The sequence below is a fragment of the Saccostrea echinata genome, unplaced genomic scaffold (genome assembly GCF_033153115.1).
Source record: "Saccostrea echinata isolate AGI-Se365-2 ecotype Australia unplaced genomic scaffold, CSIRO_AGI_Sech_v1 ptg000028l, whole genome shotgun sequence".
Taxonomy (NCBI): Eukaryota; Metazoa; Mollusca; class Bivalvia; order Ostreida; family Ostreidae; genus Saccostrea; species Saccostrea echinata.
This window is the reverse complement of record NW_026889777.1, coordinates 14,937,083-14,961,026: the sequence shown is the minus strand read 5'-3', so window position 1 is coordinate 14,961,026 and position 23,944 is coordinate 14,937,083. Positions and strand designations below refer to the sequence as shown.

Genomic DNA, 23,944 nt, shown 5'->3' with positions numbered 1-23,944 from the left:
ACGGGAGACATTTTCCTAAGCTTTTCAGTGATTATAAAACAAAATACCTATTTTCAAAGGTACTCCTCAAACGCTGAACGAAAAAAGTGTTAAGTATAATAATAATAATAATAAAAAAGACGAAAACAATAGGGCTTTTCGCCTGAAAGCGAAAAGCCCTAATAATAAAACAAGACGAAAACAATAGGGCTTTTCGCCAAAAGTCGAAAAGCCCTAACTAGACCTTTTTTCGTTGTTCAACGAAGATTAAAGTGCTTTTCGACTCTACTCCCTTAGCCTTTTATTATTTACCATTAATATAATTGAAACATGAAAAAAAAAAAACAAAAAAAAAAACCTACTTTCATCCTTTTTATTCAGAGGACCTTGATCTTTGACCTTTGACCTTTTGAACACAATAAACCCTTTAGTAAGCTAAGATTTCTGTAATGTATATTTATTCTTTATATACATAAACATACTTTACTATCACCCCCCCCCCCTTTTTCCCCTGCGCAATGGCTACGTAGATTTTTTCTCCAAACTCTAAACCAGACATCGTATTAACCTAAAATTTCAGAATACTTTACAAAACACCCCATTAAAACTTTCTGGAAAGTTTGAAAGACATTGTCTCATTTACCTAGAAGATATAAACTTTATCGGCAAGAACAAGAAATTCAGAAGTGCCTAAAATTTCTTTTCTGGTGATCGGAGAAACAAGATATACATTTTATCTAGAACTTCTTCAAATATCTTTGATGTCATTTGTTTCTTCTGATATGATTAGTTAATTTCCTTTCAGATATTTATCTTCTTTTTCAAACCTCAAATTTATTTTAATTTTATTTAGAATTAATTCATCTTGTAAAATATGCTTTTTGTGATCCTGAAATGAGATTCATGTTTTTTTTTTCCCTGTACCTTCTAACTTTACATGATTTAATCTATGAAAGTCCGTCTACGAAACACTTCAGGATCCACCCCAGTATTTTTGTTCTACGCATTTTAGGTGGCAGCGTATTTAGTTTCGTACTAAAGTCCCGGTCAAATATCTTAAAACACTAAGATCTCTTATGTTTGATGTGATATTCGATGTAGCAAAATGAAAGGAACCATTCTGGGATACATGGCGAGTCTAGCAGAGCGCTTGTTGAAAAAGTATAGCTACGCAGCCAACAGGACCAAACCTTACTTTCGCTTTCTACGCTCGCCAACCGTGCAAAGAACGATAACTCTAATTACGCGATGAAATCAAGAGAACTGGAAAAGTACTGTTTTTCAGGCCTCTGAAACTCCTATAAGGGGTCAAAAAGTGACCCCACGGACCATAATTTTTAAAATGTACTCTTCGTGCTTAACTCAAATCCGGAAACTGTTTACAGATCTGTTGAGAAATAAAAAAGTTACAGAGAAAAGCTGTTTTGTTGTACTGGCCCCTAAAAATCCCTTATTTTGTGGAATTTTGCTTTCATCACCTAATCACCTGAAGACAGTGTAAAAGTAAGTACTCCACTTAAATATGACAAGAATTGCTTGCTTCCTTTCTGAAATAATGGAACATGCGTGATTTCAATTTAACATAGAAACTCTCATAGACAATATTTGGGGACTCATAAAACCGAAAGTTCTGCTTGGATTGACTTGAAACTTATAGTACATGTTCTATTAATCACTTTTAACAATATGTAGTCTTCAAAATATTTTTCCTATATGGTTTTGAAATTTTAAAATTTCCATCCCCCCTTTTTCTTAACTTTGGAGTCTTACAACACAAAAATGTATCATAGGTACAACAACGCTGTCGCTAACTTTTTTGTAGGATTTCCTTTGAAGAATCTATTCCTAAAATTTGAATGAATTTCCATATAAAATAAGAATTGTTTAAGCTCCTAAAGAAATCTGAGTTTTCTACTTGTAAATACCGGAAGTGAATTTTCCGGAAGTACAAAACCTTACATACGGGAGAGATTCAGATAAGCTGTCTAACGGTTTTATTATAATATACATATAACCAAAAGTTTTCTTTAAATCCGAAACGTAAAAGTGTTAGGTATAATAATAATAATAATAATAATAATAATAAAAAAACAAGACGAAAACAATAGGGCTTTTCGCCAAAAGTCGAAAAGCCCTAATAATAATAAAAAAGACGAAAACAATAGGGCTTTTCGCCTGAAAGCGAAAAGCCCTAATAAAACAAGACGAAAACAATAGGGCTTTTCGCCAAAAGTCGAAAAGCCCTAATAATCATAGCTATAGTCTACCCCCGTAATTGCTGATAACAAAATAAGATTATGATCAAATATGTATTACCGATAACATTACCCATAGGTGAAAAAACTCATTTCGTGTTTTCGTGGTGGTGATGGTGGGGTCCATCCACGTTTTCTAGGGGGAGTCTAAAAACATTTTTTATTTGTTTCAATATATACTTTTTATAACTCTGCAAATTCCAGAAGGGGGGGGGGTCCGGACCCCCGACCCCCCCCCCCCCTCTAGATCCGCCATGTATTACCGATAACGGACAAATATTATAATCAAAGACTATAACAACGGGCTAAGGTTATAATCATATACATCCATAAAAATTTAAAAGTAAGTCATGGTGACCTTTATTTAGGTCACCTGAGTTTACTCAGGTGACCTATTGCTATCTGTTTTCGTCCGTCGGCGTGCGTCGTCCGTCGTGCGTTAACATTTGAACATTTTCAGCTTCTTCTCTGGAACCACTGAACCAATTTCAAAATTTGGCATATAGCATCTACGGGTGCAGGGGAGTAAAAATTGTGAAATTCATGACCCCTACCCCCCTGGGGCCTAAGGGGTGGGGCTAAAACTATCAAAATTAATGCAATCTTTAAAAAATCTTCTTCTTTATTCCCACCGTTCACGGTAGCTCAGTCGGTAGAGCGCTCGCTCCGTGATCGGGAGGTCGTGAGTTCGAATCTCGGCCGCGACAGACCTAAGTCGATAAAAAATAGGTAGCAACTGTTCCTTCGCCATGCGCTCGGCACTTTGAAGTGAAAGTTGCGGGTCCTTCGGATGAGACCTTAAAAACCGAGGCCCCGTGTCACGGCAGGCGTTGGCACGATAAAGATCCCTCACTGCTCAATGGCCCTGAGTGCCGAGTAAAGGTCAAAATTTGAAGCCCTTCACCGGTATATGGTGACGTCTCTATATGAGTGATAAATTCTCGAATGGGACGTAAAACAATATACAATCAATCAATCTTCTGTGTATTAAGCCGATGAACTATGAGTATAATAATGATGAGTAAGGGTGCCTCTTCCAAATTTTGTTGAATTCATGGCCCCAGGATCAGGGGTTCTGGTGTTAGGGCAGGGCTCTGTTGAATATATAGTAAAAATGCATTATTTCTTTAAAAATCATCTTCTTAGCTCCTGGGTATTAAGCAAACAAACTGAATGCACAGTTATGATGATAAAGGATGCCTCTTCCAAAATTGTGAATTTCATGGCCCCTGGGTCAGGGGTTCTGGTGTTAGGGCGGGGATCTAATGATTACATTTTAAAAAATGCAATAATTCTTTGAAAATCTTCTCCTGGGTATTAAGCTGATGAATTAAGAGTATAGTTATGATATGTAAGGGTGCCTCTTCCAAAATTGTGAATTTTATGTCCCCTGGGTCAAGGTTATGGTGTTAGGGCAGGGCTCATGGCAAAGTTGATACATGATACTCAGGTGACCTGTAAGGCCCGTGGGCCTCTTGTCAGTAGATGTACTCCGAGGTTTAGAGATGCATCAAATGACAAAGTTTAATGATTCTAAGCCAATTAGTACCTAAAAATATCTGAATATAGCCATATTTCATAAATTACAATTGATCTCCGTCCCCCCCTCCCCCCCCCCCCCCCCCCCCGACTGTGATTTGAATAAAAATGAATTTACACTACAAGAGGATGTTTCCACATTGTATGGCTATATTTAAATATTTCAGGTACTAATTGGCTTAGAATCATCAAACTTTGTCAATTGATTTATCTTGAGTCCTCGGATAAGGTAAACTGAATATTAGATCAGTACGAATAGCTGTCTAAGATTATAATAAAGGACTATAACAATTTACGATTTAAGGATACATAACTTAAACAAAAAAATTGATGCATGGATTGATATATAATTTTTGACTGATTTTGATTAGAAAGGGCATGAATAATAAATCCCTAAAATATAAAGAAATCGTTAAGTTTAATTTGGTACTTTTGTATCGTTTTCTATGTACGTCTATACAAAATTTTGCAGACATTTTTAACATTGTGACAAAACTGTGCAAAATTTCCCCCACCTTTACCTAGCAGACATTATTAGGGTAACCTATTTGAACATAAATCTATGAGAAATATTGTTGATTTGTGTAAAAAGTTTGCGTTATTTATCCTTAAGGCTAACAGGACTACTAGGATTATAAAATTTTACAAACTATAATCTATTCAAAGTATTACCGAAAACGGCCTATGGTTATAATGATAAATATTAGACTTCAACTGATTTCACAGGTAATAGTACCGGGGGGGGGGGTATTAACACAGGAGTGGCAAATGGATGATTTATAGCAATATTCTCGTCGTAATTGTTTAAAGATCACATGTGTCATAGAAAATAAAGACGAGAATACAGATGATGTTGCCCTAAATATTATAAACAAGCTAATTCTAGCACCGGTGTAACAAATTCTACGTTACACCGGAAAATCAGTCCATTCCTCCCAAGAAAACCGAAAGGACCCATCGTGTAGGGAAACCGCTGGAAAATCGTCCTCCGGACATAAGTCAATTCCCTTCTTACAGAGATAGAGCACTTGTGTATCCAAAATGAACAATCTCAAGGAATACACAACAGAAATAAAAATGAAATGAATGAACATATTAAGATATTATTCATTAAGATGAGTACAAGGCGAATGAGTCTTCTAATCAATACACACAAAAAAAACTTTCGAAAACGATCTAGCAGATTCTGATCTCGAGAATCAGCTAGTAGTATTATGCGAGGTCTCCAAACCTCAACTCCTGCGGCCATGTAAAATATTAAAACGATACGCTATGTACCTATAAGCCCCCGTTTCATCAATGTTCGAAGACTCATCATGGACTCAATATAATTACATATACAAGTCTAATGCTCTTCTCATAATGATCTTCTAATGGTTGCAATGTACGCTTTTTGTATATTACTTATCAATATGTATTTACAACTTTGGTCAAAATCTGACCAGTCTTCAATCTTTAAAAGATTTCTTAGCAACCATTTCTTATTTTCTTTTATTTCCCTAATTATCGCCCTTTGTTTAAGGATCACATTCCAATTAAAGTCCTTGGCTCAAAGATGCCCCCATGACAAAATTGATAAAAATTGTACAAAGGTTCTTAAGGCATTTACTCCAAAAGATTTACATACATACTGCACAAATTGCCATAGTATTAGCTCTTTGACTCAGACGAGATAAAAATTTAAAAATTGTAATATCTTACTGCACAGATGAGAAATCATTGCGCACACCAAGTAATGCACTGAAAAAAATATCCCCTAAATAATGAGAAAAACTGCAAATATAAAAAAACATGTTTTATTTCATTGATGCAACAAAACAAAAAAGTATAAAAAATATAATAAAAAAAAAAACATGAACACATATTTCATTAATGCACTGTCTTCCTGAATACAGTCTGTGAAAAACAGGTGCTCCCTTATTGTAGTTCTCATTATTCATCTTTCAAAGAATTTTCACTTTTTTATCTATAGAAGCGTACATGGTTCTGTTCACTGCAACAAAGGATATTAACTGTGAACATACATGACTGCGCGGTCACATACGGTCATAGTAGAGTTCACAGCATCTTAACAGATGACCTCCTGTTTGGACTTCCTTTAAACCTCAGATGTCTGGGGGTGATGTGCCATAGTCTTCATCTGTCTCTAGCCCAACCTCCTCCTACATAAGCAAATACAATGATCAAGTAAGCTCATTTGCACTTCTACTCAAGTGTTCAACCCCCCCCCCCCCCCCCCCCCCACACACACACACACACAAAAGCATGGTCACCAATCTTAAATGGGTTATGTAACATCTGGAACAAACTTGATACTCACCCAAATAACATTCATCTCATCAAACACTTTTTTTTAAGTATTACTGTGTATGAAAAAAACCAGGAGTCTCTAAGAGACTGCAGCTCTACTGATTTGAAATTATAACAAAGGAAAAGAAAAAGTAGCACTTGGACTTTAAACTTTGCAACAGCAATAAATAGAATAATGATCCTTGGTTTAGTCTCTTTTTGTGGCAAGATTTATTGCAATCAGACTAAAACTGTAGGAGGAGGAGCCTTTTAAAAGAATTTTACAGAAACTTCAATTTTATTAACCATGGGAACATCATTCATTAAACACCAAGACACAAAATCATGTATCTCAGTGTAATCAACTTGTGTGCAAAGTCATACTGAAATGAAACCAAAACTGTAGGAGTAGCATTTTAAAAAATTGCTTACAGACAGACAAACGAACACCTTTTTATCGCATAAGCTCTTCTGGTCTCAGCTGACCAGTAGAGCTAAAAACAGACATACAAAGTGATAACTGTTGAGCATCCACAGTTTCATTGAAAATACTATACTGTACACCTGAGGATGACTTTAGAACCACCCACAGGCCGGGACAGGTGCAATACACTAAATAACTACACTGCATTCCACCCATACCAGTCTAAGGGAGGTCCAATACACAAAGCCTCTCATTACAGCCTTAGAGGTCCAATACACAAAATAACTACACTGCATTCCATCCATACCAGCCTAAGGGAAGTCCAATACTCAAAGCCTCTTATTACAGCCTTGGAGTTCCAATACACAATCAAAGTACTGAAAGTACTGGAAAGCACTAAGCAATGTTTACAATTTGACATTCATCAGAATTATTTTGAATTTAAATTGCCTATTGTATTGGAATAAGTAATATGTTGACAGTGCAAACGCTAGGGGCTAGCACAGTTGTTTGATACACAATTATTTAAACCGCACGAGGATATATTTGAAGATTCGAGACTGTGACATCCCATGACGTCGTATATGCGTTGCTATTTAAGGTATGTCACTCATTAGCTTTTAAGAAAAGTTCAGTAATAACCTCTCACTTCAAAACTATTTATTACAATTTCATTTTCTATAACATATTTGATTTATACAAATTATAAAACATTCAATTTAAAAACTGGCCATAAAATCATAAAGAACAAGATTTATGGGGGACTGTTTCTTGTGGTGGAAAGATATTTAATAGAAAGTTCTACAAATCTACAAAATCTAATATCTTGGAATGTTAGCCCTACATATTTTTACTCAAGAGCATTTTCCCCGTTATCATACGCTAGGACTTTGAAATGCAGGTGTCAATTAATATTTTTGGAACAAATTTTACATGTTCACTCAACAGAATTTGCCAAAAAATGAATATATATTTAAAAAGTCAAGATAAAATTCACACAGTTTTTTGCCTGAGCGTCAAATTTACTATCTCTCAGCAAATTCGATTAAAGCAACTCAGTTACTTTTTTTTTTGTTTTTGAAGTTTAATTTATTTATGGCAAGAAAGAGCAATACCACAGTTATGGAAAAACTGTCTATTTGTGTTAAATTGCAATTCCGGAATTATTATAGAAAAAAGTTCATTTTGGAGCAATGTGCACAGTCCGAATTTTACTCTTTGTCTCGGCGTTCCTTTAAGAGCTAGTTTGCCGTTATGAGCAGCACTCGCTTCTAGTTTTCTTTTTCTTTAACATCATTAAATCTATGCAGATAGAACAAATCTGACCTCTCTAGGCTTTTCGTGTAATTCCGAGGCGCCTCTACATTTTACGTTATTAGAAATCGTCACATCCGTTGCTTTCAGTTTCAGTTTATTAGACTGAAACACTACAGCACTGTGATAATTTTTAATAATAAATTCATTTCGTGTTCACGAGTGTTTCAAAATGAAGATTTGCTGTTGGTGACATAGGCGCTTGGTTTCAGGTGCATGGATGGTGTATTTTGTTTATTATGTGTTTTTCTAGGTGTGTCTGAATACACTCATTAAAATAAAAATCGAAGATCGCTGAAATTAGCACGTTACAAAAATATCATATAACTGTATATAAAAAAGAACCAAGGTACGACAGTTGCCACCTTAAATTTCAGGGGGTGTCTCGGTTCACACTTGATTTTAATATCTACACTTTTCCTTCCGTTGTCGGATGAGATCTAGCTTCAAAAATGATTGAATGACGCCCTTCAATCGTGTGCCGATTTGAACTGAAACCAAGCGCCTATGGTTGGCGACTGTCATTTTATTTGTTAGAAAATGTAGATGTTATTTCTTATTGCATACAATACTGGATATCGATAAAAAAAATCCTTATTGATAACATTTATTAAAGTTATGAATAAAAGATCTTTAAAATAACGAAAAATAATATTCAGTCTGAATTGGTTTTTTTTTTTAATCATATCTCAATTTATTCTCATATTCATAAGCGATTTATAAATTTGCGATTTCATAGAAAGGACTTTACAAGAAGTACATTCAATGGAGTGTGTAAGTTATTTACACAATCGCCGGTATTAATTAATGATAAATAAGACTTAGACTATTACATTTTGTTTTGAATATGCTACAGCTGTGCCTTACACATTTTTAACACTTCACATTCATTGCGCTGTGCAACATATCGGCATCAACATGTGACAAAATCTAGGAAATTAGCACCTGAAGAGTTTTCGTAGTTTTGTCAAAGATAATAGGTATATATACAATTTGAGTATATTATATTTGTCTTCTTCGTTTGATGAAAAAACATTCAGTGCTATTCTTTAATCTTTGACTTTCATATACATGATTAATAACGTATTTGCGTCGAAAATTAGTCTTTTCTGTTGATCTCACAATATATGTAGATGATTTGTAAATATCACATTTTTAAATAAAAATTTTATACTTTTTTCTTCGGAATAAAAATATGTCATTAAAAACTCATTTTTTTTAACTCTTTCTTGTTAAAATACTTTAAAATGAATCGGTATTTTTTTTTTTACGGACATTTGATGCTTTAGCTTAATCTTAACTTGTTTAGGTATGATATCAACTACCACTCAACACAAAACATGCTGATAGGAATAAAATAAAATATCCACAGCACCGGTGTGTTCCTTGAAAAGAAATCCTGAAAATAATTGACCAGTAATTTTTGTGCTAGTTCCATGATAAATAATTCAACAACCCAAAAAAGAAAAGATAGTATATTAATCTCAAGTATGAACAAATATGAAACCCTATTTTCTGATTTTCATGAAGATATACAACACTGTTTCATTCTGTTTTTATTTAGTGCTCATAAAGTTGCTAAGCAGACAAATCGGCAACTCAAACATACCTGTCCCGTTACTGAGAACGTTTAAGTAAGGTTTTACATTTTCGACATATCTTGCACACAGCACACACAAAGCACCATATTTGTCATCAATATTTCCGAGAAATTAGTTTTCGTCTCGAAGTGGATTCAGCCACTACGTGTCCTACATGTACGTACAGTCGTAAACTGCCTTTCCTTGCGAAACAAGGCTATATTACACGAATATAGACAGTACATGAATGCATTTGTTCATAATTGATACCGAGATGCGAAAATCAACATCATTGATAGCTCTCTGCATGGTGCAAGGGTGATAATAGAAAGACTTGTTTTTAGTTACATTGTCTGAAATAAGGGTCTAGAAGAAAAAAAAAGTTAGTTAATATGGATATAAATTATATAGATCATAAGAACATTGTATATCAATTTTATGCGAAATTTTCTATTAAATAACTTATTTCCAGTTTGAGTTTTAAATACTTATTAAAATCCCATACAAGTTTTAAACAATCACTATATACATGACATATAATAAACCGTTTTTAAAGTATTTGCACCATTGATGGTTTTTTTTAATACTTCTTCGATACATGTATTATCACTGCAGCAATTGTTAGCTACATGTTACACAGTGCCGACATAATTTTTTAATGAACTACAGTGTATAGAGAGAAGAACCGCCTTTATCCACTAACAGCAGATTTTCGTACAATGTATACTATCTACCTCACTTATTGACACCTATTATTAGACATGTGCGTAACACAGTATTACTCTAAAATAGCCGAAAGCGAGTTGGGGATTTCCAGTTGCATATTTTTAGAAGACTCGGTGGAGTTATCTTACTTGCTAAGTGGCGCTGGATCGTGAATGGAAGTAGTATTAAGATGACAGTAAGCACTTTGCACTGCGCTTAGCGCTTAAAAATCACTTCATTGTATTTCACCCATTCAAACCTTAAAAAAGCCTCTTATTACAGCCTTTGAGGGCCAATATACAAAATCACTTCACTGCATTTCACCCATTCAAACCTTAAAAAGGTCCAAAACACAAGACAGCTACAGTGCATTTCATCCATGCCAGTCAAATGAAGGTTAAATATACAAAACCACTTCACTGAATTTCACCTATTCAAGCCTTTAGGGAGGTCCACTACACAAAATCAAAACCATGCATTTCACCTTTTCCAACCATAGGGAGGTCTACTACACAAAACCACTTCACTGTATTTCACCCATTCCAACCTTAGGGGAGCATTGAACCTCTTCAACGACACACTTCTCTCAAGATAAATTTTGAATGAGCTATTAAAAATACATTTATTTGACCACATCTAGTTATGTGCTAAAAAATTCTTAAATTTGGTGAATACAATAGAATGTTTAATAAACCTAATACACACACACTGGAGACACTACTTATATATATCATTTCTAAGACTTACATATAGCTGTTTCTTTGTCTTTGGATAGCCTTCTAATATTGCCCCTAGAATATCATTACTCTGAAAATACATAATAATTATATTTTTAATCTAAATTGTCAAGTAACCCACTGCTTTCAAAATAAATTTCCTGTATCAAACAATACATCATACACTTACAATTCTTTTTCTTTTCCTCCATTCTTTGACGTACTTTGTTCTTGCTGTGTAAATCTATGAAATGAAAATACCATACTTGATTTCACGAGGACCTTCCCCTCTCCCTAAATCATTTGCAGCAAATGCTTCTATGTCTACCTAGTTGCCAACATATAAGCATGCAGCCTTTCAATATTTTTTTTCAAATTTCATCCTTTGCAATATTTTAAATATGCTTTATGTAAATAGATTACACCAAACCAAAATACCAGCCCCTTCTTGGCACACCAGCCTCTGTTGATAATAAGAACTTCCAAATCTTAACATTGGGGGACAGAAAAAAGGGGTTTAGATATGTAACTTTAAAGTGGTGAAGCAATTTCCCTCTTCCCATTACAAAAGATGAGTCATGTCTTCACTTTTAAAGTGTGTGTTTTCACGCTTACTGGAACAAAAATCACAGTAATATTTTACCCTATCTTTCTCTTCTGGTGACACAGTTTTCCCACCCTCTTTTAAAGTCTTCAGCTTCCCTTTACAGGCTTCACACTGAAAAAGTATAAATAAAATAATTTGCTTCTGACATTAAAATACTTTAAAATAAATCGAATCTCTCAGTCAAGTCAGTGGTTTATCCTAAATATTTCTGACTTTGCATTAAAGTTTAAAGGAATAAAGAGAAGACCATGATTAATGCTTGTATAATTGGCCAATGCAACAATACACTGTCTCCTTGTGCAGTTTCCATTTTCGTTTTAACGTGTTTACCTTTTGTATACCAATGGAGAAGGCAAGTGTTATCTACAAACCTCGTCAGTTAACCGTTTCAGTTGTAGAACTGCCTCTTCTGTGGATACAGAGCTGTTTAGTCCTCTGAGTTCTGAGAAATAAATTAAGAAAATTAATTTTACCTTACATTTATGGTTTCTTTTAATACTGAGCAACAATAATTACACTTAAAAAGTTATTTTTAGGCAAAGTAACAAAACACATTGTGGCAAGTAGACCAGTCTCAGAAAGATTCTTTCTCCTTCTGTCTGACGAGACGTCAAATTGTGCATTAAAAAAAATCTTAAGAACTTTCCAAATATTGTCCAACCCATCATTTTTTTCTTTAAGCTATACACTGGATTAAAACTTCAGTTTTTTCCATTATTTTCAAGCATTAAATCTGAGGAATTTAACCTTACCTGCATCCAGTCGTTTTACTTGGACGTCCATTTCCTGGTTCTGTGTGGACAATTCACCAATTCTCGTGTCCATGTCTCGAATTTCATTATCATCCACATCAGGGAATTGGCCCTGGAAAATTTTAACATTTGTATTAGACTATGCATTTATGATTATTTTATGATGATCTGAATTTTAAAAATTCATTCTATTTATAATAATTTATCAAAAATAAATAATTTTAAAAAATCTTCTATACTGAAACACTACGACATCCCTTCAATTTATTAAAAATCTGACAATTTTTTTAAGGATGACTTGAATACATATGCAACAGGAAGGGAAAAAATGTGAAGGACTAGTCCAAATCAGGATTTAAGCCCTCGTTCCCTGAACTCTAGAAAGTATTCTCAGTGAGTCATTTTGGGGTGCGTCCTGAGTAAATTACGCATGAATTTTGCTCAGGACGCATTATTTCAATCAACGTGCATCCCAACGGATGCATTTAATTTATAAAATGAAAGGTATTATTTTGATATGCATGAGCGATTTTAACAGGTATAAGGTTGCCAACAAAAGGTCAGATTTAACACTTCACTGTTATATTGCATTTAACAATGAAACAATTATCAGAAAAAAAAGTTCAATTTTGTCTGCTGTGGAACATTTCTGAATTGTAAACTAATTATGTATACAATTGTATTTTAACTGTAACCTGAATTATTTTAATTCTTTTCCTTAGAAGCTAGTAAGTATTTGGTCATTCTTCTTTCAGGCAATTTTTTGAAAAAAAATTTCTTTACTTCATTCAATAGAGCAACTGGTCTGCTTCTGTGCATTTTATGACAGATACAAATTATGTGTGAAATCGTATGTACGATCTAAAAATAGAACCAAGGTGCACAGTTGACAATATATTATTTACATGCCACAAAAATTGTTTATTCTTACTTCCAATTGATAGTAATTATAGTATAAACCACTCACAGCTTCAATAAAACAACTACACTTTCGTACAAAACCCTTTTCTATTTCACCAGAATTTCCTCTGCAGTATCTAATATACGGTACCATTGAGAACCCTTGGATTTGGACGCGTTGGTTTTGGCATGGGACTCATTGTTGTCAGTAAGAGGTGTCCTTTGGACCCATGATAACCATTTTCTATATAAAGCTATCTCCCCAACAGCATAATACAAGTAGCCATATCCCCCCCCCTTCCTTAGGTGTATTTATCCTCAAAGACACAAACCCATAATTCATTCCTGCCAGATGTTTAACCTATTCCTTTCAAAGCATTACAACATCACATGGAACAGAAAATGTTTACAGACTAGCCTTTGAAACCCAAGCCCCTGAACACTTGTCTCTACCGAGCTACTTGGCTAATGGTGAACAAACCTGCCTTCATGTAAATATTTAATATTGTACAAGGTTTGCTCTCAGTGCTAGCTTCACTGAGATGATAGAATGTCTAGCATATTCTGTGTTTATCAGTCAAGGGCATCATGAAAACAAGTTATTTTTAAAATAATTTGTTTAAGTTATTAAATGTCATTATTTTGGGTTATCTTTCCCTGATTATGCTTTTCTTCAGTAACTTATTCCAGTTATTGATACTTTACTATTCATTATTTTAAACCTGCTGGTATCTGAAAAGCTTTATTCATGCTGTACTTGGGTTATTAAGTAGATGGAAAAGGTTCATGACAGTAAAAGTAATCTATCTTTAAGATTTAACAAGTTGGAATTCAACAAATCATAACTTATATCAGTTATTTCAACCTTAACCAACCTCACTTTAAAACTCTTGCACAAAAATCTACAGCTTTGCACAAAAAATGTAAGACATAGAGATTGTACAGTGATATCCAAGTATTTTAGGAAAATTAGTCTCACTGTTGGCAAAATTGGCGGAAGTTGTGTAATTGACCTCTGAAATGTTCATGAAATGGAATTATTTTTCCCTGAAAAATATCATGATATTTTGATAAATATCATCATATCTGCTCAGGAGATATGAAGTCTATTGAGTCTATTCAAAGAAGTACATATATTTACAACTTACTCAGCCTTACATCATCTTAAATAAGCAGCAAACTCAAAATATTGATGTTTTTTGGCAAAATCGATAGGCATTCTACGTTTAAAGAATTAACTCAAATGAGTTATTTCTTTGTTTAGTAATAAATAAGTGAAGTAACCTAAACAAGAGGCCCATGGGCCACATCGCTCACCTGAGCACAGTGGATAGGCAAAAGCACAAATCAGTTCAGTATTGAAAAGATTCCGGGGGGGGGGGGGGGGGGGGGGGGGCTTGAATTTTAAACTACCTGATGATGCTTCCATGTCAAAATAACAAATAGCTTTGTTGTACTTGAGAAGATTTTAAAAAAATTTTAGGATATATTCCTTTGTAAAAATTTGATCCCCCCTTGTGGCTCCTCCCTATCCCAGGGGTCATCATTTGAACAAACTGGAATCTACACTACCTGAGGATGCTTCCATATCAATATGACTAAACATAGCTTTTCTGTTCTTGAGAAGAAATATTTTTTCTATATGTTCTTATGTTACATTCGATCCTCCATTGTGGCCCCGTCCTACTCTCAGGGGTCATCATTTGAACAAACTTGAATCTACACTACCTGAAGATGCTTCCATATCAATATGACTAAACATAGCTTTTCTGTTCTTGAGAAGAAATATTTTTTCTATGTGTTCTTATGTAAAATTTTCTATCCCCCTATTGGGCCCCACCCTACCCTCGGGGGTCATCATTTGAACAAAATTGAATTTACACTACCTGATGATGCTTCCATATCAAAATGACTAATCATGGCTTTGCAGTTCTTCATCAGAAGAAATCTTCCTATATATTTCTATTTCAGACTTTGATCCTCCATTGTGGCCCCACCCAACCCCAGGGGGGCAACATTTGAACAAACTTGAATCTACACTACCTGAGTATACTTCCACATAAATATGATCAATCAGGGCTTTGCTGTTCTTGAGAAGAAGATTTTTAAAGATTTTTCCTATATATCTCTATGTTAAACTTTTATCCTCCTTTGGGGCCCCACCCTACCCCCAGGGGTCATGATTTGGACATACTTAAATCTATACTACCTTAGGATGCTTCCATATCAATATGATCAATTAGGGCTTTGCTGTTATTAAGAAGAAGATTTTTAAAGATTTTTCCTATATATTTCTATGTAAAACTTTGATCCTCCTTTGGGGCCCCGTCCTACCCCCGGGGGTCATGATTTGAACAAACTTGAATCTACACTACCTGAGGATGCTTCCATATAAATATGACCAATCATGGCTTTGCTGTTCTTGAGAAGAAGATTTTTAAAGATTTTTCCCATATATTTCTATGTAAAACTTTGATCCTCCTTTGGGGCCCCGCCCTACCCCCAGGGGTCATGATTTGAACAAACTTGAATCTACACTAACTGAGGATGCTTCCATATCAATATGACTAAACATAGCTTTTCTGTTCTTGAGAAGATATATTTCTTCTATATGTTCTTATGTTACATTCGATCCTCCATTGTGGCCCTGTCCTACTCTCGGGGGTCATCATTTGAACAAACTTGAATCTACACTACCTGAAGATGCTTCCATATCAATATGACTAAACGCAGCTTTTTTGTTCTTGAGAAGAAATATTTTTTCTATGTGTTCTTATGTAAAATTTTCTATCCCCCTATTGGGCCCCACCCTACCCTCGGGGGTCATCATTTGAACAAAATTGAATTTACACTACCTGATGATGCTTCCATATCAAAATGACTAATCATGGCTTTGCAGTTCTTCATCAGAAGAAATCTTCCTGTATATTTCTATTTCAGACTTTGATCCTCCATTGTGGCCCCACCCAACCCCAGGGGGGCAACATTTGAACAAACTTGAATCTACACTACCTGAGTATACTTCCACATAAATATGATCAATCAGGGCTTTGCTGTTCTTGAGAAGAAGATTTTTAAAGATTTTTCCTATATATCTCTATGTTAAACTTTTATCCTCCTTTGGGGCCCCACCCTACCCCCAGGGGTCATGATTTGGACATACTTAAATCTACACTACCTGAGGATGCTTCCATATAAATATGACTCATCATGGCTTTGCTGTTCTTGAGGAGAAGATTTTTAAAGATTTTTCCCATATATTTCTATGTAAAACTTTGATCCTCAATTGTAGCCCTGCCCTACCCCCGGGGGTCATGATTTGAAAAAACTTGAATTTACACTACCTGAGGATGCTTCCATATAAATATGACTCATCATGGGTTTGCTGTTCTTGAGGAGAAGATTTTTAAAGGTTTTTCCTATATATTTCTATGTAAAACGTTGATCCTCCATTGTGGCACCGCCCTACCCCCGGGGGTCATGATTTGAACAAACTTGAATTTACACTACCTGAGGATGCTTCCATTTAAATATGACTCATCATGGCTTTGCTGTTCTTGAGAAGAAGATTTTTAAAGGTTTTTCCCATATATTTCTATGTAAAACTTTGATCCTCCATTGTGGCCCCGCCCTACCCCCGGGGGTCATGATTTGAAAAAACTTGAATCTACACTACCTGAGGATGCTTCCATATAAATATGACTCATCATGGCTTTGCTGTTCTTGAGAAGAAGATTTTTAAAGGTTTTTCCCCATATATTTCTATGTAAAACTTTGATCCTCCATTGTGGCCCCGCCCTACCTCCGGGGGTCATGATTTGAACAAACTTGAATCTACACTACCTGAGGATGCTTCCACATGAGTTTCATCTTCCCTGGCTTTGTGGTTCTTGAGAAGAAGATTTTTAAAAGATGCTATTAATTTTTCACTAATTCTTTATTATCTCCCCTTGAAAGAGGGCGTGGCCCTTCACTTGAACAAACTTGAATCCCCTCCACCCAAGGATACTTTGTGGCAAGTTTGGTTGAAATTGGCCCAGTGGTTCTTGAGAAGAAGTCGAAAATGCGAAAAGTTTACAGACAGACGGACGGACAGACGGACAGACGGACTACAGACAAAATGTGATCAGAAAAGCTCACTTGAGCCTTCGGCTCAGGTGAGCTAAAAAGTTATTTTAAAAAATAACTTGATTCCATCATGCCCCTGATTGTTTATTCGAACACCTTTGCTGAAAATTCTGAAACTTATATTTCTTTCTTTTTTTTTTACCTGATCTGCGACATACACCTTCTGCTTTCCATAAACTTTCTCTTTGATTTTACCTCCCTCTGTTAAACTTTCACATGCCTTCACTACTGCCTGTAGGGAAAAAAAACAAGATGTCTAACATATATCATTTAAACAATTGTACACTTCATAGAAATCAAACTGTCACTAAAATTTAACACAAAACCATTAATGAACCAGAAGTCTCTGATGAGACTGTAGCTCTACTGGGCTGTACATAGTAGCACTTGGATTTGAAACTTTGCAACATGCAGCAATAAATAGAATAATGTATCTTAATGTAGTCTACATGTGCGCCAAGTTATATTGAAATCAGACTAAAACTGAAGGAGAAGTAGCCATTTAAAGAAATTTCAAAGAAATTTCTATTTTTAGTAACCATGACAACACCATTCATCGAAATCAAAAACTGATGCACTAAATTATGTATCTTAGTGTAGTCTACTTATGTGCCAAGTTATATTGAAATCAGACCAAAACTGTAGGAGGAGTAGTGTTTTAAAGGAATTTCACAGAAATTTCTATTTTTAGTATCCATGGCAACACCGTTCATAGAAATCAAAAACCGATGCACTAAATTATGTATTTTAGTATAGACTACTTGTGTGCCAAGTTATATTGAAATCAGACCAAAACTGTAGGAGGAGTAGCGTTTTAAAGGAATTTCACAGAAATTTCTATTTTAAGTAACCATGGCAACACTGTCATTGATATCAAAAGGCGATGCACTAAATTATGTATCTTAGTGTAGTCTTCTTGTATGCAAAGTTACATTGAAATCAGACCAAAACTGTAGGAGGAGTAGCGTTTTGAAAAATTGTTTACAGACAGACGGACGGACGATGGACACCTTACTATCGCATAAGCTCTTCTGGTCTCTGACCAGTAGAGCTAAAAATTAAGTTTTGAGATTCTAGCATGTGTTTGATGAAGACATCAAGAATACCTGACATTTTGACAAACCTAAACACATATGAGCATCCAATTCAAACATTCTATGGTATGATGATGTATTATTAATACATGTTTCAATTTGGATCCCAAATTCTTATCAGTGTACTGGTACTAATTACTTCAGATAAGAGTTAGCTACATGCAGCATTTAGATATGACATGTAAGCAGTGATTCATTTTGAAAATGGTTATCATGGGTCCAAAGGACCCCTCTTAATGACAAAAATGAGTCCCATGCCAAAATTAATGCGTCCAAATCCAAGGGTACCGTATATTAGATATCACAGAGGAAATTCTGGTGAAATAAAAAAAGGTATTGCGAGAAGTGCAAATGTTTTATTGTAGTTGTGAGTGATTTATACTTTTACTAGTAATTGTCCAAGTAAGAGTACATGATTTTGTGTCATAAAAATAATATATTCTCCACTGTGCACTTTGATCTATTTTTAGATCGCACATACGATATCTCACACATTGTATCAGTCATAAAATGCACAGAAGCAGAATGAAGTAAAAAAGAATTTAAGAAGAAATAACAAATGGTCAAATAAAAATGATTGAATTTTATACTTCTTAGCTTGTAGGGGAAAAAACGAAAAGAAAAAAAAACAATGATACAGGTTACAGCTTAAATGCAAAGGTATAGTATTCGCTTCAGAAACGTTCCATGGTATAGACATAATCAGTGATAATTGAACTATGCCATCTAACTTTCAAATATTTTCTGATAATTGCTTTTAACTGCAGTTGTGAAATCTGACCTGTTGTTGGCAACCTTATACCTGTTAAAATCGTTCATGCATATCGCTTAGCACGTGGATATGATGCAATCAGTCAAGTTTTGAATCAGATTATACCGAAATAATTTAAAATAGTACATGTCCTTCTATAAATTTATTGCGTCCATTGGGATGCACGTTTATTGAAATAATGCGTCCTGAGCAAAATTTGTGCGTAATTTACGCAGGACGCACACCAAAATGAATCACTGATGTAAGTATTAAACTGTTACAAACACACTAACAAAGTAAAATTTCTCTTAGTCTTAATAAAATAATATGCTTGTTTTAGTTGCATTCTGAAATAAAATAGGGTCGGTAGGTAGGATTTTTTTTTATACACAATTTCACAGGAATTGGTTGAAATACAAAACAGTTTTACCATTGTGTGGTGCTTTACTTTTGTTTGGGCTTGCCATATGGGCAATAGACACGAACACGTTAATGTAGATATTAAACATGCCATTTTGTTTCTAGTACTTTCGATTTCAAACACTTGACAATTTAAGATGCATGTAAAAGTTAAACTGCCCAGCGAGTGACTTCCGGATTTTTTCAGATGAAAAAAAATTAGGGTGCGCGATTAAATATAGGGCCGGTGGGGTAACCGTAAACAAACATATTTTTTTATTACGTCTTATTTACAAAGTAGCCTAATTATACTAAGTTACAGAGATGGAAGCAAATGCAAAGGCATAAAGACAAACCGTCTTGCCATACTCCTTGTGTAGATTATTGAAGATGTCCACAGCACTGTACGGCCTGTTCTGTCTATTCAGGTACTCAAGTACTGATCTGGCAGCTAAATTTGAAAAAAAAAAAAAACTCAGGTATTATCATAAATTTGACAAGAATTGAACACTCACAACATCAATTCTTTTTCAAGCTGGACTTTGGGTTTCAAAACTTTAGATTTTTTATCAAGATATTTTTTCCAAAAATACCAAAGACCATCCTACCCCTAAAATTTTGAAAGACTTCTTTCAGACATCAGTATCAAAGACAAGTTTTGAAATTTAATTTAGTAAAGAAAACTTCAATCAATTCAATAAAAAAAATTTTTTGTTGTTGTCATGTTTAAAATTTAAATGACACAGATTTTGAGCCAAGTGAATGAAAAATAAACTAAGAAAACTGTTTACCATGTTTACAAAACACAGTCAAACTTTGTTATCCCAATCTTGACAGGACTAAGATTAACTTGGAAATTTTGAAGGATTTGTGATAACGAGGTTAAAAACAGTGAATTGGACTGCCGAAGTAGTGATTTAGTGATAGTTGCCAACCATCCAAAAATCATTGGATGAGTTCTACAAATACTGATAATCAGTATTGACACAGATAGTCATAAATCTTGTCAAAATTTTAATTTGCAGTATACAAATACTTTTGTGCACTTTTTTTCATTTCAGGAAAGGACAACTCTCAATTTCATACATAAAAATGCCTGACAAAACAGTGACCTAGATCTACAAAACCAGCTTTAACCAGGGAAACAGGGTCTATAGTTTGGAAGCATTTAACCATCTTTTGCTTTCAATAAATGCTTAAATCTAAGATGCTTCATTTATTTAAAAATTAATGCTGAAAGAAAATAGAGTTGTTTGTGATTTTAAACTAGAACATACAGCTGTTACAATAGTAGACACCAATGTTAGATTTATTTTTTTTTTTTTTTTGAATGAAATCACTAAAGGCTTAATTATTGATATAATCTTCAGTTATTTTTTTTTAACAATGAATCAAAAAGATGTTTAAATTCAATTGGATAATCAGATTGTAATTTTTTACCAATTCTTATACACTTCTGGCAACTCATTGTCCTAAAGAAATTTAGATCTAGGTACAAGTTTTAACACTTTTATGAAGCACTTTTTACAGTCTAGACGAACTCCAAAAATGACGTGAACTCCGAAAACGAAGTCTTTGGCTCCATCATGCATCGTGGCAATGTGGCGTCCGATGTAAACAAACGATGGATTGTCATTCGCTTTCACCAAATATATGGCTGAATAATGGCTGTATTTAGTGCACTGTGACTTTATTTTGTGGATTTAAATTTTATGTTGTTCCTACAATAGAGGTGCTTTTATTTGTTTTTGAAAACATCCAGCTTGTATTTATTTTAATCAGAAAATGCGTATTTTTCACCACGGAGCAGAGATATTCACAGGTTCATTTTTAGAAGACATGTCGTGACCTTAATTTCTGGAAGAGTGGTTTTTAAAGTTTTCATATTGATAGATAATAGTTTTAAAAATGTTTTCATAATAATATCGGTTCGTATGCGATAAAAAATCGGTAAATAACGATGGTAAGAACTTATGCATTCAATTCAAATGTCGTACACAAATAAAAAACTGGAATGCTAATTTATGTGTAAAATTCAGTCAAGTTTTTTAACAGTTACAATATATATTGTCCCATTTTGCATATATATCCCTTTTATTATGCATATTTACTTCTCAAACGTATCATTTTCTCTGTAATTGATCTGACTTCAAACGTCAACTTTGAAAGTAAATATTTCTTTTTTTGCAAATAAAATAAAAAATCTGACAAATACAATCTCCGGTGAAGTCTTTTATTTATCAATTCTGAGTACTGGCATAATTGCCATACTTTCCAAAACTTTGCACGGACAGTTTTTGTAGACCCATTATTTTTGCCGAAAAATCGCCATTTTTCGTGTGTGAGCGCATGCGCGGACTCTATTTTCGGAGTCTTTTTCAGTCTCAATTTCTTACTTCTGGAAACGCTATTTTTGGAGTTCGTCTAGACTGTTTCAGGTAAACCAAAGGTTTTTGAGGTTCCCTATATGACAATTATTTTTCATAAAATATACACAGCTAAAATGGAAGCAGATATGTTGTTTATGAATGAGTATTTACAGGCATTGGTCTTATCCTGCAGTGTGACCTATTTACATGTATAACTGGAACAGTTAGCTTTAATTCACAATCAATATTATGATACCTTTACTTTTGCATGACCACTGAAGCTTTTCCCCCGACTACATTGATTGAACGTGAACAGGTCTAGGAAAATCACTATATTTAGCTATATAGCTAAATCTACCTATATAGCTTTATTTACCTATATAATATAGCTTTATTTAGCTATTTCAGAGTAAATGTCTGTTTTATGAAAAGCAGACAAAAAGTCGCATAATGAGGCAGTATTAGTTTTCAACTTTGAAATGGACTGAAAACAATTCACCAAAAACCCACTTTTAAAAATGTTTCTCCTTTTGTGCAATTGCAATCAAAGATCTAAAAGTTTTGGGGCTATGTATAACAGTTAATCTGTGAATAAGCAGCTACTTTAACAAAGAAAAGCAGTTTTGGTCAACAAGATAATTGATTGGTAATAATTCAGCACAATGCAAGGCAATCACACTTAGTCATGCCTCATCGCACTTCCAGTAATGGACAGCTATCCAAACAATAGAGATGCATTTTTTGGTTAAAAAGTGTTTAAAAGAGGCAATGTTTTTACTATCTATGCCCTAGGTTGTTTTTATCAAACCTTTTTAAAAAAATATCAGCTATTATTTTCATGCGACTTTTTGTTTGCTTTTCATAAAACAGAAACTTATTCTAAAATAGCTAAATAAAGCTATATTATATAGGTAAATAAAGCTATATAGGTAAATTAAGCTATATAGTTAAATATAGTGATTTTCCTGGACCTGGTGAATGCTTTTTCATCTATATCAAACCAAAGGCATTTTTCTCTCGTCTAGTTAAATGAAATCAAGCAGTATGGCATTTCAGATTTTTAAAAAAAAATTGTTTCATTGAACGTGGAACGGGACACCGACTGAAAAGACAAGTGTGAAACTGAAGCTCAAGACGCGCACTCTTTTCTAAAACAGAATTATCAATGAATGTCGTTTTTAAGTGATATGTTTTCAGGTATCATGTTATATTATGATCAAATACAAACCACTTGCATCTTTCGATTTACTCATGGCCCTACATATCTGCCCCAAACACGTTTTCTTAATGTCCGAATGTCGTGTTCTGTCGTGTCTCTCTGGTTTAAAAATGGCGGGAATACTAAAGAGCTCTGATTGGGGGAGGTAACTTAGCGGTATCATTAGATAACTCAATTAATGAATCATTCGGATTTGAATTCGCTAAATCTCTCTCTCTCTCTCTCTCTCTCTCTCTCTCTCTCTCTCTCTCTCCTGAATTGCTATAATTGTGCGATAAAAATTTTTCAACATTGATATTTTTATACATGCATATCATGTATTATTCATAAAATGTGTTACGTATACATAATTAAAATGTTATTTATGTCTCTGACAAAAACTTTGATTAGTAAAAGCCTAACTTGAGTAAATTTCAAGTAAAACAGAAGAAAACTCTAAATTCCATTAATGATTTTGTCAAATTCTTAATATTGGATAAGACAGTTCAAAATCAAGGTGATTAGGTACGTAATTTTACCAATTATCTGATTATAGGCAATGCAAGAAATCAATCATGTCCGCTTGGCTCAAATACCCCACACAATAAAATTTTCTATAGGCTTACGTTCAGAATAATATTCATAACCTATGTTTACTTATCGCTGCTTCTCCTATTTCAATCTATTAACATTCTCCACTTCTCCCCTTTATTTTCTCTCACTCCTAAAATAATAATCGGCGTATAATCTGGGTTTCGTGTGAATTGGATTTGTATATTATTCGCTCTATGAAAATCTTTAATTCTTATTAAAGAATAACTGTCAAAGAACTGAATAGTAGACAGTTTTTTTTTCTTTTGAGTCACTCTGTCACACGACTTGTTATAGAAAGTATTTATTTCATTGAATTTTAAACAGGAAACTCTAAGCAGTTACATGTTCACA

At 34.1% G+C, this 23,944-nt stretch overlaps 1 protein-coding gene across 1 annotated transcript; it reads right to left on the bottom strand.

Annotated features, from left to right (window-relative positions):
- Positions 1 to 5,555: 5,555 nt before the first annotated feature.
- On the bottom strand, positions 5,556 to 23,098 carry LOC133193803 (homologous-pairing protein 2 homolog). The gene is made up of 9 exons (XM_061329734.1): positions 23,030 to 23,098; positions 19,789 to 19,883; positions 17,331 to 17,420; positions 12,161 to 12,272; positions 11,780 to 11,850; positions 11,445 to 11,519; positions 10,992 to 11,045; positions 10,833 to 10,892; positions 5,556 to 5,935 (listed from the first exon to the last, which is right to left on the bottom strand). Exons 1-9 carry the CDS (start codon positions 23,052 to 23,054, stop codon positions 5,879 to 5,881), a joined length of 639 nt encoding a protein of 212 aa, XP_061185718.1. The 5' UTR covers positions 23,055 to 23,098; the 3' UTR covers positions 5,556 to 5,878.
- Positions 23,099 to 23,944: the final 846 nt, after the last annotated feature.